The sequence below is a fragment of the Hyperolius riggenbachi genome, chromosome 10, assembly GCF_040937935.1.
Source record: "Hyperolius riggenbachi isolate aHypRig1 chromosome 10, aHypRig1.pri, whole genome shotgun sequence".
Taxonomy (NCBI): domain Eukaryota; kingdom Metazoa; phylum Chordata; class Amphibia; order Anura; family Hyperoliidae; genus Hyperolius; species Hyperolius riggenbachi.
In genome coordinates, this window is record NC_090655.1 from 67,421,355 (window position 1) to 67,435,674 (window position 14,320).

At 43.3% G+C, this 14,320-nt stretch overlaps 1 protein-coding gene across 2 annotated transcripts in view; it reads left to right on the forward strand.

Annotated features, from left to right (window-relative positions):
* The window catches only part of ATRNL1 (attractin like 1), a 903,042-nt gene that overhangs the window by 263,385 nt on the left and 625,337 nt on the right, over positions 1-14,320 (forward strand). For both annotated transcript variants that reach the window (XM_068257926.1, XM_068257927.1), the window contains exon 11: positions 13,508-13,592. In XM_068257926.1, the coding sequence (XP_068114027.1) occupies positions 13,508-13,592 (85 nt within the window). The remainder of the gene's footprint in view (positions 1-13,507; positions 13,593-14,320) is intronic.

The following is a 14,320-nucleotide window of genomic DNA, read 5'->3' on the forward strand; positions in this document are numbered from 1 at the left end:
AAGTGGTTATAGGTGTGAGTCTGCAGCCGCCGACTCCTGGTTGGTGATTGGGCATGCTGGAAAGCTATGCCTGATTGCCGGTGTTATATAGTAGGTTTTGGTTGAGCTTTGTTGCAATTGTTCTAGGGCATTAAAGAGACTCTGAAGTCTCTAAAAAGACTTTTTTTTTATCTCAGTAATCTGTTTAATAGCTTAGCCCTAACTAAACCGCCACATCCCCGCGGCTGTAAACTATCTAAATACCCCCAAACTCCCCGGGGCACACTACGGGGAGCGCTTCCGTGTGAGGCTGGGCTATGAGCTGCAGCCCTGCCCCACACGCGTCTGTCCGTGGTGGATCTCCGCCTCTCCCCGCCCCTCTCAGTGAAGGAAGACTGAGAGGGGCGGGGGAGAGGCGGAGATCCGCCGCTGACAGACGCGTGTGAGGCAGGGCGGCAGCTCATAGCCCTGCCTCACACGGAAGCGCTTAGGGCAGCAAAATCCACAACCAAGAAAGTTGTAGATTTTGCAGGGGAGAGGGAGGGCGCTTTAGGGGGGATTAAGATAGTTTATAGCCGCAGGGATGCCGCGATTTAGTTAGGGCTAAGCTATTAAACAAATTATTGAAATAAAAAAACGTTTTGTTAGAGACTTCAGAGTCTCTTTAATCAGTTCGGCCTATCTGGACGAGCTTCCTCGTCCAGATAGGCACTGCTGCTTCTGCCGCATGGTGCACGCTCCCACGCGCGCACACGGCGCCCGCCGCTAGCCCCCCGATCAGTGAATGGAAATATAATTCCCATTCACCGATCTAATTTCCCCGCAGAAATACCGACGCTTTCTAGTGAGAGAGCGCGGTATTTCTGCCCCCCAGGAAACTTCTCCGTGTACTTTAGTTCCTGGATGCGAGATCGTTCGCATCCAGGACTTTTTTTACTGTGGCCATCTTGTGGCCAAATAGTAAACTGCACCCACATACATTTTTAATAAAACAATTCTTTTATTTTACATTTAAAATTAGGAGTTTTCCCTCCCACACCAAAAATTACCCATATACATATTTTATTAAAAAACTAAATTAAAAAAATACAATAAAAACAAAACAAAAACAACATAAATAGTTACCCAAGGGTCTGAACTTTTTAAATATGCATGTCAAGAGAGTATGTTATTATATTATTTAAAATTATAAGCTTATAAATAGTAATGGACGCAAATTCAAAAAATGCACCTTTATTTCTAAATGAAATATCGGCACCATAATTTGTGGTAGGGACATCGTTTAAACGGTGTAATAACAGGGACAGATGGGCAAATAAAATACATGAATTTTAATTACGGTAGCTTATATTAATTTCAAACTATAATGGCCAAAAACGGATAAATAATTATTTTTTTTTAATTTCTTTCTTAATCTTCCTGTTAAAATGGATTTAGAAAAAAATAATTCTTAGCAAAATGTAGCACCCAAAGAAAGCCTAATTAGTGGCGGAAAAGATGTAGATCAATTCATTGTGATAAGTAGCAATAAAGTTATAGGCGAATGAATGGGAGGTGAACGTTGCTCGGATGCATGAGATTTTCGGCACTGCGGTGCTGAACCGGTTAAACGTTAGTGGAAGTGAGAGCTATATGGAGGCTGTCATATTTCCTTTTAAACAATACCAGTTGACTGTCTGTCCTGCTTATCTTTCTGGTCAGTAGTATCTGCATCACACACCTGAAACAAGCATGCAGCTATTCTTGTCAGAAACATTCAGATCTGCATGTTTATTTAGGGTCCATGGCTACTGCTGGGTACACACGATATAGGTATTGCTGCGCGATTTTCCACCCCAACTTTTTTTTCTGCTCGATTCTGTACTCTATTCTTTGCTTGATTCTCTTATCTTCCGTTCGGTTTTCTTATTTTTTTCCATTCACTTCTATGAGAAATCGAGCACAAAATCGATCGGAAGGAATATCGGACATGTCGGGAATTATCTATCGAATCCATCTATCGAGCGGAAAAACGTATTGTGTACCCAGCATAAACGTATTAGATGCAGTGGATCATCAGGACAGCCAGGGCATTAGTATTGTATAAAATTAAAGGGAACCTGAAGTGAGAGCTATATGGAGGCTGCCATATTTATTTCCTTTTAATCAATACCAGTTGCCTGGCTGTCTTGCTGATCCTCTCTCTAATACTTTTAGCCATAGACCCTGGACAAGCTTGCAGATCAGGTATTTCTGACATTATTCGCTGCATGCTTGTTTCTGATGTAATTCGGACACTGCTGCAGCCAAATAGATCAGCAGGGCTATACAAAAACAAGACTCCTGCGGACGATTCTGCTAGTTTCTGTTGGTGACTGAGGAGTGAGGGCAGCGCATCTAGGTGTCTGATCTGCCCCCTTGTGGCTCTGCTTTTCTTCTATGTATGCTCATAGCAGGAAAGCAGAGCCAGAAGGGGGCAGGCTTTAGGCTTGGGCGTGAAAAGACATCCCAGAAGACTGACTCAGCTATAATTCGGTGAAAGCTAGACTGAATGCTCAGTCGGGTATTCTTATCAGAGCTGATAACAGGCAGATTTAGCAGAGAAGAATGCAACAAAGAGCAGAGTATGTGAGGGAGCAGGCTGGAGTTGTACTGGTTGAACTCGATGGACGTATGTCTTTTTTCAACCAAAATAACTATGTAACAGAGTAGGTGTTTACTGTCAGGTTCCCATTGATATACATGGTAAAATACATGAGGGTGCTTAGTCTCTGGTTCTCTTTAACCTTGGGTTTTATCCTGATATCTACACATTTGTGTGCCTCTGAGGAAGCGGATTCTGGCCGTGAAACATGTCAGGCAACTATTGGTTTTGTTATGTGGATCTTTTTATGAATTGTCTACATTTCACGACTGCAATCAAGAAGATTTTTAGACCATCAAGAATAAAGACTTTTTTGCTGTTCCTACTAAAAACCCCAATGTTTTTGTATATCCTCCGTTTTCTCCTAGGTGATAATTTTCACATTCTAAATAAAATGCCTTTTAACCTCCCTGGCGGTATGCTTACTTTTGGACCTTAGGGTCTTTTCTGAACGTTTCAGACCCTAAAATCATGAAAAAAAAATCATGCTGCCAGAAAGCCAGCAGCCCCTGCACTTGCTTACCTCCCTGGGCTCCAGCGCTGCAATTTTCCCTCCGTCCTTCGGGTGGTGCTGTAACTCTCTGCATTGAGCTCCCGGCGGCTAGCCTGAGTGGGGTTACCGCTAGGGAGGTTAAGCCATCAGCAAGCAAACCTTTTCACCTACTTCTTGATACCCTTTTAAGTGGACAAGTTATTTTAAACAACCTCAAACCTGGTACAGTTGGACATTGTGCGACTGGGGCTCAAATTCAGAAAAGGGGGTGGAGCCACAAACAGCCAATCAGATTTGTTTCATTTCAATGCAATTATTGATGCCAAAGACCGCAGAGCTCACAAACTAGGTCATTGAGTAATTGTGTGTTAGGGTTAGAAAAAGTGGGTGGAGCCAACACCAGCCAAATACATACCCGGGCCACCAGCTAGTAATGAATAAAATTGCTTATTGTTTACAATATTCATTTATAGACTATTTAGTCAGTGCTTGCCCATTGTAAGATCTTTCTTCTTCTTCGTGATTTACATTTTGAAATTTATCGTTGGTGGTGACATCTTGAGTTCTGCCAGGTGATCTGTAAGGAATGTTTGTTACTGAGACTTCTAGGCACAGAGGAAGATACTGCTTGCTTGGCAGTTGGAAACAGCCATTATATCCCACAATGCAAGGAGGTTTAGAGACAGCAAAATGTCAGGACCACTGTGGGTGGGAATCCGAACAACTAAAGTTGTTTAGGTGATACCTTTAATGATTAACTGGACAAGATTCTTTTGCAAGCTTTTGAAACTTTATAGAGTATACTGCAATCTGATATCATGTTAGACTTCCTCTTTTTTTGAAATGAAAATGATCTCATCAAAGCTTAGATATATTCACTCTAAATGCTCTATACAATAGGTAGAAACTGGGTGGGGTCTCACCACAATATCAGCCATACAGACCTCCTGATGATCTATTTGAGAAAAGGCAAAGATTTCTCATGGGATAGGGGGTATCACCTACTGATTGCGATGAAGTTCAAACCTTGGTTAAAGCTCCTCTTTGAGGTCTTTGTAGGGTGTTGTTCATTTTCACCTGTATCTGCATCTATCCTTAAAGGGAAGGTTCAGGGAGGGATAAGAAAAAAAATAAAAATCCGCATCCACTTACCTGGGGCTTCCTCCAGCCCGTGGCAGGCAGGAGGTGCCCTCGGCGACGCTCCGCAGGCTCCCGGTGGTCTCCGGGGGCCGATCCCGACCTGGCCAGGCCGGCGGCCAGGTCAGGCTTCTTCTGCGTACCAAAATGCGCCTCACGGCGGCGCGCTGACGTCATCGGACGTCCTCTGGGCTGTAGTGCGCAGGCTCAGTAGTTCTGAGCCTGCACAGTAAAGCCCGGAGGACGTCCGATGACGTCAGCGCGCCGCCGTGAGGCGCATTTTGGAACGCAGAAGAAGCCCGACCTGGCCACCGGCCTGGCCAGGTCGGGAGTGCCACCGAACACCACCGGGAGCCTGCGGAGCGTCGCCGAGGGCACCTCCTGCCTGCCACGGGCTGGAGGAAGCCCCAGGTAAGTGGATGCAGATTTTTTTTTTTTTTTTAATATTCCCTGGGCCTTCCCTTTAATAAAAAAAAAGAAAAAAAAAGTAGGGTAACGCACATCACCTTAGTAATGCTCACGTTACTTATGTACTGTGGGTCGTGCTTATAGCGTAATGCGTGGTACACTGCTGGCAGTAGTGATGGTAATATTCCTGTGTGCTACCTGCACACAGCAACATTGCCGGAGGTTCGTGCTTCAACCAGTTTGTGACCTATTTTTACATCATCCAAATCCAAACCTAAAGGCCTTGTTCACATTGTGTTTAGTTCGCATGTCCGTCCGCGTTTGGCTATTTTTGAGGCGTCTGTTTTTTCCGATTTCCGGCACTTGGGTGGGGCGATTTGTTTTTGTGCTTAGCGGTTTTCTAAGCAATTTTTCCGAGCGGTTTTGTAATTCACTCCCTGACACAAGTCAGGAAGTGAACTCTTTGACCTGGAAAAGAATAAATACAATGTATTTATTCTTAAAAACGCGAATGCAATCGCAATCGCGAATGCAATCGCAACGCAAAGCGATTTTGTGAGCGTTTTGTGTTTCCCCTATCCTTTCCATTAAGGCGGAATCGCCTTAAAAATGGTGCAGGCAGCGCTTTACTGAACGGACAGCGCATGACCCACGCGGATAGGAACTTTCTCATAGACATTCATTGCACAAGTGTTTTAAAAATCGCCTGGGTGTAAAATAAACCTGAAAACGCCTGCAGTGTAAACAAGCCCTAACTAAATCTTTTTTGCCCCGGAGTTGAACATTAATATTAAACAATGACTTTAAAATAACACAGGGCTTAAGAGATCTCTGATTACACTCCATGAAAATCTAATGGCTGGAGCGGCTCTAAATGTCTTTTAATATTCATTATATTATAACGAGAGGCAAATCTTTCTTTTTGGAATGATAAAGGGATTGATTTCAGAGTGTCAGTTACTAAAGCAAAGGGGGCTGTGAATATTCACTGAATAAGCACCTTTGATGAGAGATAATTGTGTCTTTAATATGTAATAATTCTCTGAAGTCTGGGGGGTCAGGCAGTGATTGCGGGTGACGTGCTCCTTATTGTGTGCTGGGCGGCCTGAAGGCTCTGTCATTAGCGGGCGCGGTACAGGCTCCGCTATGCTGCTAATGTGACAGGAGGAGGAAGGGGGCCATTTCTCTTCATTTATAATATAATAAAGATTTTATGTCTCCCTGTATGTAAACATGAAGCAATGGAGGGACACAGCGCTCTCGGTACACATCACGTCTTTGGGCTACACTACATCTAAAATGGAACAACACATTCTCACAGCAGGCATGCTAATTAGTGTAAATTGAAAATATTACACTTGGCCTCATATTTTTATTTTCAGTTATATAGCTTCTTTTTTTATAACATTGCATCATTCTGTCATATTTGCGGTTTTAAAACCACATTCTGTCTTTTAAACTATAAAATAAAGCAGAAGTAATGACCCTTTAAACCTTCCTGCAGTAAAACCTTATCTGAAACTGTCTTATACTGTTTCTTTGCAGTTTAAAGGGAACCTAAACTGGGAGGGATATGGATGTTTCCTTTTAAACAATGCCAGTTGCCTGTCAGTCCTGCTGATCAATTTGGCTGCAGTAGTGGCTGAATCACACACCTGAAACAAGCATGCAGCTAATCCAGTCTGACTTCAGTCCGATAACCTGATCTGCATGCTTGTTGAGGGGCTGTGGCTAAAAGTATTAGAGACACAGAATCAGCAGGAGAGTCAGGCAACTGGGATTATTTGAAAAGGAAAATCCATATGCTTCTCAGTTTAGGTTCCCTTTAAGTGCTTCAGAAAACAGACTGTGTTCGATCCAAGTTGGGTCCAAGAGCTCCGACCAGCTCTTTTGCATAGATAACTGAAGTTTAACTCTTTCTGTACTGGAAAACAATATGAGACTCTTTTTCTTTGCCACTTAGGTTGTATTTTGCAGCTGTACTACACATACAATTCATTATCTCATAAGTTTATTTTCGCTTCAGGTTTGCTATAAATCCCCCTGTTAGGTGTGTGCCTGGTGAGCAGCTCACCGCCCCGTCTGCCGCCTACAGGCACCATTCGGGTGCAATTTAAATGCAGCCACATGGCAGCGGTGGCAACACTACGCATGCTAGTGGTTGACACTCAGTGGCTTTACCGGATGGCAGACAACCACAACGTCGCGTGTGAGCACGGGTGTGGCCAGAGAAAACAACAAACAACTTTTTTGTGTAGTCACAATGTAGCAAAGTAGTGCACTGGCCTGTGTGGACAAATTCTAGGAGTGCAGCTTTCAAAACAATAGATCGATCCATCAAAAAAGAAGGTAAAGCGAAGCCGCACACATCCACTGTTAAAATTATCTCTTTATTAAATCGCATTAAAATCGTGAGCTAGATTGTACAGGTAACCAATCCCTTTGACCCTGCACTGGTCTGTATGCTTACCCCCCTCATATGGGATTGGTTGCCTGTAGCATGCACAATCTATCTCACAATTTTAAAGCAGACTTGAACTCAGAGTATCCTCTCTACTCTAAAAGATACGCAACAGCATAATAACCGTTAAACAAAAACATTTTTTGTTACCTATGATACAAATCCTAAAATAAATCTGCACAGTTTCTACTTCCTGATTCATGGACGCAGACATATTGGTAACATCCTGTACTTACAAATGAGCTTATCTACCGTGGCAGTCATGTGACACAGGGGAGAGGTCAAATTACAATCACAATCAATTTGTGATTAGACACAAATGAGGGGGAGTCAAACAGGCTAAACTCTCAAAATCCATACAGGGTGCATTTCTCTCTGTTTTCCTTCTGTCCTGTGCAAGAGTTCAGGTCCACTTAAATGTGATTTAATAAATAGAAAGTTTTAACTGTAGATTTGCGCCTTCGCTTTACGTTGTTTTTTGGCGAACAACCTTTTTGGTTGACCAAAATCTATTGTGTGTACATAACTTAAGGTTTGGGAAGCCGACTAATATCTACAAAATGAGTTTCCATTTCCATTCTGTATTAGACCATAAAATTTGAATTTACCTGTGGACTTCAGGGCGGTTCTGGCGCAGCTGGTATATTTTTGGCAAAAGGGAGTTCATGTATGCTCAACCCCCCAGCAATCATACCAGTCAGTGCAGGATCAGGTGAGCCAGGCCAAACTTGATAAGTTGGCCTCCTGTCTGTATTATATGTTTATTAACATTTTTGCTGACGGTGTTCTCTCCTTCCATACAAGTTCTATACTCGGATTGAATCTTTGTATAATTCAGTAGCAACTTCCTTTACATCGTTTTAACATAATTGTCAATGTTATTACTCCATTTTTGTATGTTTGTAGTACGTTTTATATACTTTCTGGAAGATGTAATGTTTCTTTAAAGGGCTGTTTGCATGTTTGGCGGGGTGGAGTTTCGTTCCCTCCCGACCACATATAAGCCTTCCCCTTTAACAGGCTCATTTTTAACTATGACTAAGGGCAGATTATAGGCCCGATACGAGTCAGTTGATCCTGTGATTTTATTGCACTTTGTGAAATTTTTCAATAAATATACCAGCTCCTTTTTTATCGATTAGGTCTGGCTTACAGATCCTTTCCTGTTTACTGGCATATTTTTGGCACAGGCTTCAGCCTCTTGTTCAGGGTAACGTTCAGTACACTCATGGCAACACAGTGGGGCTAAGTTTAGGTTAGGATTAATCTATTTAGCAAGTGTCAAATGGTAAGAAAAGTAAAGCTTACGCAAAACAAAGTTTGCTCATATTACGCCATACGTGACGAAAACACGAGAGTTGTTGAATTCTTGCAGTTGTATTCTACTCAGACTATTTTCCTCTTCACTGTGTAAGTAACTTCCTCGAAGCATACAGAGGATGCACGAAACCGGTTGATGGGAAAGGCGTGTATGTTTTTTAGCTACGCAGTGCTTTCATTCTCCCTCGTTCTTGTGTCAGTGCGAGTTCAGCAACATTACCGCCATGATTACACGGCTCAAATCCCTGCCGGAGCCTTTTCTGCAGCCGGAGCAGATAACCAGCCTCTGCGACGGGACATTTCCTCCGCTCAGGCCGCGGAACATTGTGCGAAGATTATTTGTACTGGGTAATTCCTCTGGATACGGACCGTTTGCCAGAGAATCTCAGAAGGAGCTGTTATATTTTACCATGAAAGGTTCCAGACAAAAGTTGCTCCTGAACTGGTACATCACAGGAGCCTATAGGCACAGATGTCCTGGCACCCTAGACTTCGCCTTCCATGAACCTACAAACACCCGCTGAACCGCAAGTGTGTTGGCTGGCCCAGTTGTCTCTTCTCTCTTAGTATGCAGGTGCCCCATAGTATTGGGTAGCCAGAGCTGTCCTCAGTATTGGGTAGCTAGAGGTGCCCCTGACTGAAGGGAGATCTGGTCAGTGGAATGCCCGAGAGCAGAGTGAGTAACCTCTCATTTACACTCTCATCAGGACTCTGCCTAGATAAGGCGAGAAGGAGGCACTTGGGGAGGGAAGTGAGCCGCCTTTCCATCATACAGCGCCTGTAGGCACGTGTCTACAGTGACTTATGGTAAATCCAGCCCTGGCTTCGGTGGATACAATGCAATATACAAAGCTGCTATCCTGTTCAGTTGCATTCCTGCTGTTAGAGAGGACACTATGCCCACTGTGAACCTAGCCTTACACTGTTTGCCATTCCCTGAACAAACATGGAGAGCAGATGTTTCTGATCACAAATCTGGCAGGATTAGCTGCATGCTTGTTTCAGGTGAGTTATTCCGACACTACTGCGGTCAAAGAGATCAGCAGGACAGCCAAGCAACTGGTATTTAAAAGCAAATACATGGTAGCTTCCATATCCCTCTCACCTCGGGCTCCTTTTATGTACTTTCTTGGTCTCTGTGTGCCAATTTGCAGCCTTGCCCAGCACCGCTGGTTCACATGATCGGTTGCTATGCCATATCTCAGAAACAGGGTTGGATTTACCATAAGGCACTGTAGGCTTGTGCCTACAGGCACCTGATGATGGAAAGGCGGCTGACTCCCTTCCCTAAAGAATAAGGGACAACTGTAGCTACCTATGACGGGTAAGGGAGTAGTGACCAGGCCAGCCAGCACATTTGCAGTGCGGTTCGGCTGGTGTTTGTAGGTTCATGGAGGGCATCTAAAATTCCAGGACATCTGTGCCTATAGGCTCCTGTGATGTAAATCTGGGCCTGCTCAGGAACCAGCAATGCTGGGGGACTGCTGTTTAGCACAGTTGGAGGGTCCCCTTCACACCCTCAAAATTTGGTTTGTGTAAAAGAGCATGCGTGGTAGAAAAAAAGGATCGTATTGCACATATGCAGCAGTAAACGCGATGGTGTCGTAGGAAAATGTGATGGGCAGCAGAGAGTGTTACTACATCGGTGGTGTGGCTTCATTTGATGAACTTGGCAGGGTGCATGGTAGTAAAGGAATTGGCTCTCGATATACCTGGATAGGGATGGTGAATGAGATGCAAATATTTCCAGGTTCATAAAGGATTGAGCACATTTTGAATGTAAAATTATGCAGTATATAAATTGACCAAGCAAATGCCATCTCGGCAGGTATCGATTAGTTTGTTTTTCAAGCTTGCGTATACTTGCATAATTATCATACTCTCAGACTCCACCCCTGACTGTTCGCCATAGATTTGTCTCAGGGATGGTTCATAACCACTGACATTGAAAGGACCAAAGTTGCTTTATTGGAGGAGGTTAGGGTCACCTGACTACCAATGCAGGGGAGTATTAGGGGGCGTGGGACCAAGTCGTGTGGGTTTAGATCAGGGGTGTCCACACCTATTTAGCTTGAGAGATACATTGGACATTATGGAGTTAAAGTGAACTTCCAACATTACAAAGGCAAAACCTTCCTCAGATATCACAAAACATACTTAATCAGAGCCCACCCCCACCCCTAAATATCCCTTAAAGGGAACCAGAGATGAATGCTTTGGCAAAAACTAAACATATTCCCCGGTAGATTTTACAAAATAAATACTATACCTGGTATTTTCGTTGCTCTGGTGTGCTGGTTTTTGTGTTTTTTTTTTACTAAAACTCCATGCAAAAAACAGTTCATCAGAAAAGCATATTATTTCGTGGGCTGTGTACAAAATAAAAACACCATTTGTAAAAACCTCTTATAACTAACAAATATAGATAAAAAATCCTTTTTCAGTATACCCTTACATTAGCAGAAACAGGCATAGCTCCTTCCTCGGCACCAGCAGCTCCACCCATCTCATCACAGCTCTCTGTGATGCTGCAAGTATACAGAACAGCAAATAAAATCCAGAAGGGGCAGGCTTGGGCTTGAAAAGACATCAGAGAAATCAGACTCCGCTATAATGATTACTGAGCAAAGTCAGACTGAATGCTCAATCTGGGATTTTATCAGGGCTGGTAACAAGCAGGCTGAGCAGTGAAGGATGAAACCGAGAGCAGGGTAGGTTTTTCTCTAATGTTCCCACTGATATATATGGTAAAATACATGAGGTTGCTTCATCACTGGTACACTTTAATATACTTGTGCAGAGTCCATCACACCCAAAAAAACCCCCCAAAATACTTGAGCCCCAAACTCCATTAAAGAAAATCCCCACAGATAATTAGGCAGAATCGTTCTTACCCGTTCCCCATTCCCTAGCATAATCTCGCATTCCTCCCTCCTCTCAAAAAATAGGAAGATAAACCACATAGTTTTGCAGTGTTCCCAAGAATCTGTAGTCTCACTAGTTGGCACCCATTACAGAAATTAAGACAGATACTCACTTCTTGTAGTCAGGCTCCCCGTGACAGGTGGGTGAGTTTCTACTGACTCTTCTGTCTTCTTTGTTTTGTCTCCCTTTCACTCTCTGGCTGGCTTATGTGTGCCTGCTCTTTGGTGTCTCATCCATTGCTGGCCTGTGGCTCCTCCTACACCTCAGCCCTCGCGCCATAACATCACATATGAGTAGGACTGGAGGTGTACGTGCCTGGCGTCATTGCGATGTACTCACTGCTCATATTGGCTGAAAGTCTGGTGCATTCCACCACGATCTACCCGGCTATCCTTGGCGATTGACTGGTAGATCGCGATTGATGCAATGGGCACCCCTGATTTAGCTGTTGGGGTGATTGAGGTTTGTAGCAGGAGAGATTGAGAAAATTCCTAGAATTTATCTGTATTCTTTATTGCTGATGCCTAACTACCTTTAGGCTGGTTTCACACTAGAAACTGGCGTTTTGGTTGCGGTCCTATCAGATTATCCTATCGCATGCAATACCCAAAAAAAGTCTTCCTAGATACCAGCGCTAATGCGCAGTAATGGGATGCATTTATGCTAATGAGAGCCTAAAAGAAGCTCTCTAGCGCTCACTTCCACGTATGACAAGGAAGTGTCCCGAAAAAACGTGCTCCCGCGCATCCGCAACGCGAATGTTGAACGGTTTAAAAATCCTGTGTTGCTATAGTTACATAACTTCCAGTCGCCACATGTCCTGGCGCATGCCGGTCCCTAACGCGCGAATGCTACAGCATTGCCTGTGCATAAGACTGAGTACTTCCGGCACATCACACCGTGGCAGGTATGAAATGCTGTATAGACTTTCATTGGTTTAGCATTACCCTGCGGCAAAACGGGGTAACTCAATGCAACGGTGTGAAAGGGGCATCAGTATGCATAGGTGAATTTCCCTGAAATACTGGCACTGGTGTGACTGGAGGACATTGAGAAATGCTCAGCCACACATTACAATTATTCCAGCCGAGCTGAGGTCAGCCTGCTGTGTTCATTGTGATCTCAGCCAGCATCTTGTTACGGTAAGCGGCTGGCCGTGCCCAAGACGGCTTTATATTGAAGGATTTAGAGGCCACAAAGGCACCAGCAGGAATAATAATTCAGAGAGGAGGAACATGGGTAGATCAATCTCATCGCTCTCATCTCATCTCCATAGAGGAGACGGCCAGTCCTGACTGATCCTGCGATGGGTAAAATTATTTGTAAAAGGTGAGATTCCCTCGCCAGGCAGTGCCACAAAGCCGTTATTAAAAGGCCGTCTCCAGATAAGAGAGCTTTGCAGATGGAAGCTGTAATAATTTCTGGCAGCCTGGAGTTATTTGTCACCGTGGCCGCTCTTCGCAATGGAGCTCTGCCTACCAAGGAGGGAAGCCACACGTTGCAAATAAGAGTTTTATCTGCTCCAACTGCTGTTAAGCAGCGGGAAGCGAGGCCACGGAGAACAGACGACACCAGCTTCTGCCAAAATATTACCCGTGTGTAAAAACAAAAAAAACAAGAATATCTTCACAAAGCATTTCCTGAGAAAATAAACTGACTTCTCAATTCATCTCTATGCTTTTTTTAGTGTTTTTAAAGCTACATCCCACCCAAATGCTGGGGATTTCTCTGGTGGTCCCAGAGTTCTCCTCTGCACCCCTCCATACGATTCAGTGAGAAAACTGCCATGCATGTCTGTCAGCTGTTACTGAGAAGGGAGTGCAATTGCTTCCAATTGCTGCATATGCCTAGCCAGTTTCTTCACATAGTCACTGCTCACAGCAAAATAAATGTGTTGTTGCATTAAAATCAGAAATCCTGTAAGGTCTGAATTTGATCAACAACGCTACTGAGGAGGTATAAATTACAGAAGGCATTATTACACAAGGAAGCGGTTGATGGAATCTCAGGAAATGTGATTCTGATTTGGCATTTGTTTTGCAAGTTCACTTATGCTTAAATATTTTTCTGCTGTAAATTAACAGCAGTTGATACTGTATATATTGTTATCGCTCATGGTGGTGTTTTTATGGGGTTTTCCTGTTCCCTTGTATTTTTGTAGCTTGCGATGAATGGAAGGTTCTACAAAAGCCAAATCTACACCGTGATGTGAATCGGTTTGGCCACTCGGCAGTCGTTAGTAACGGGTAAGTTCACCAACTTGTGAAAATCTGGATTAAGTGGCTAGTAGGTAAATGCTTATAAGTCTCTGAAATTTGAAGGGATTGAGTTATTTTTCAATAATGTTTATTGAAAAATGGAAACCGTTATCAGTATAATACAATACTTGGAGAATTGCATAATTGAGCTACAACTTAACACTTAAAACATATATATTTCTTGTACTTCTTGTTGCATTAAGAAACCCTGTAGGGGTGCAAAAGGAAATTACTAATTTACTTCCTACATTGTGCAGATGTATAAACCTATGAGGGAGGGGGGAATGTATCTGTGGACACCCTTAGGTGAGTTAACTTTAAGTAGTTGGTATTTTTCTGTTTACATAGTTGATCCATTAAACCGTTTAGTAGATAGACTGAGCAATAAGGCAACTTTTTCAGTTTTAGCCTCTATGTCAAAGTTCAACAAAATAACATTTCTAGAACTACAAGTGTTTCCACCAGGTCAGTTATATTAGAGATTTTAACATAGTATTTTGTTATCTTCTAAATTATACTTTAAAGTCAGAATAGAGGAACATTCACCGTGAATGGTGAGAGCTCTCATTTCATAAAAAAAAATTATAGCAGATTTGTGTAGGTTTTTTATTTGTGAAGGAATGCCACCTTGCTCAGGTCTGGTTAAAGGTGTCTAACTAGGAGTGTGTACTGTGTTCCAGTTCCTCTAGACCAGAGGTGTCAAACTCAAATACAAA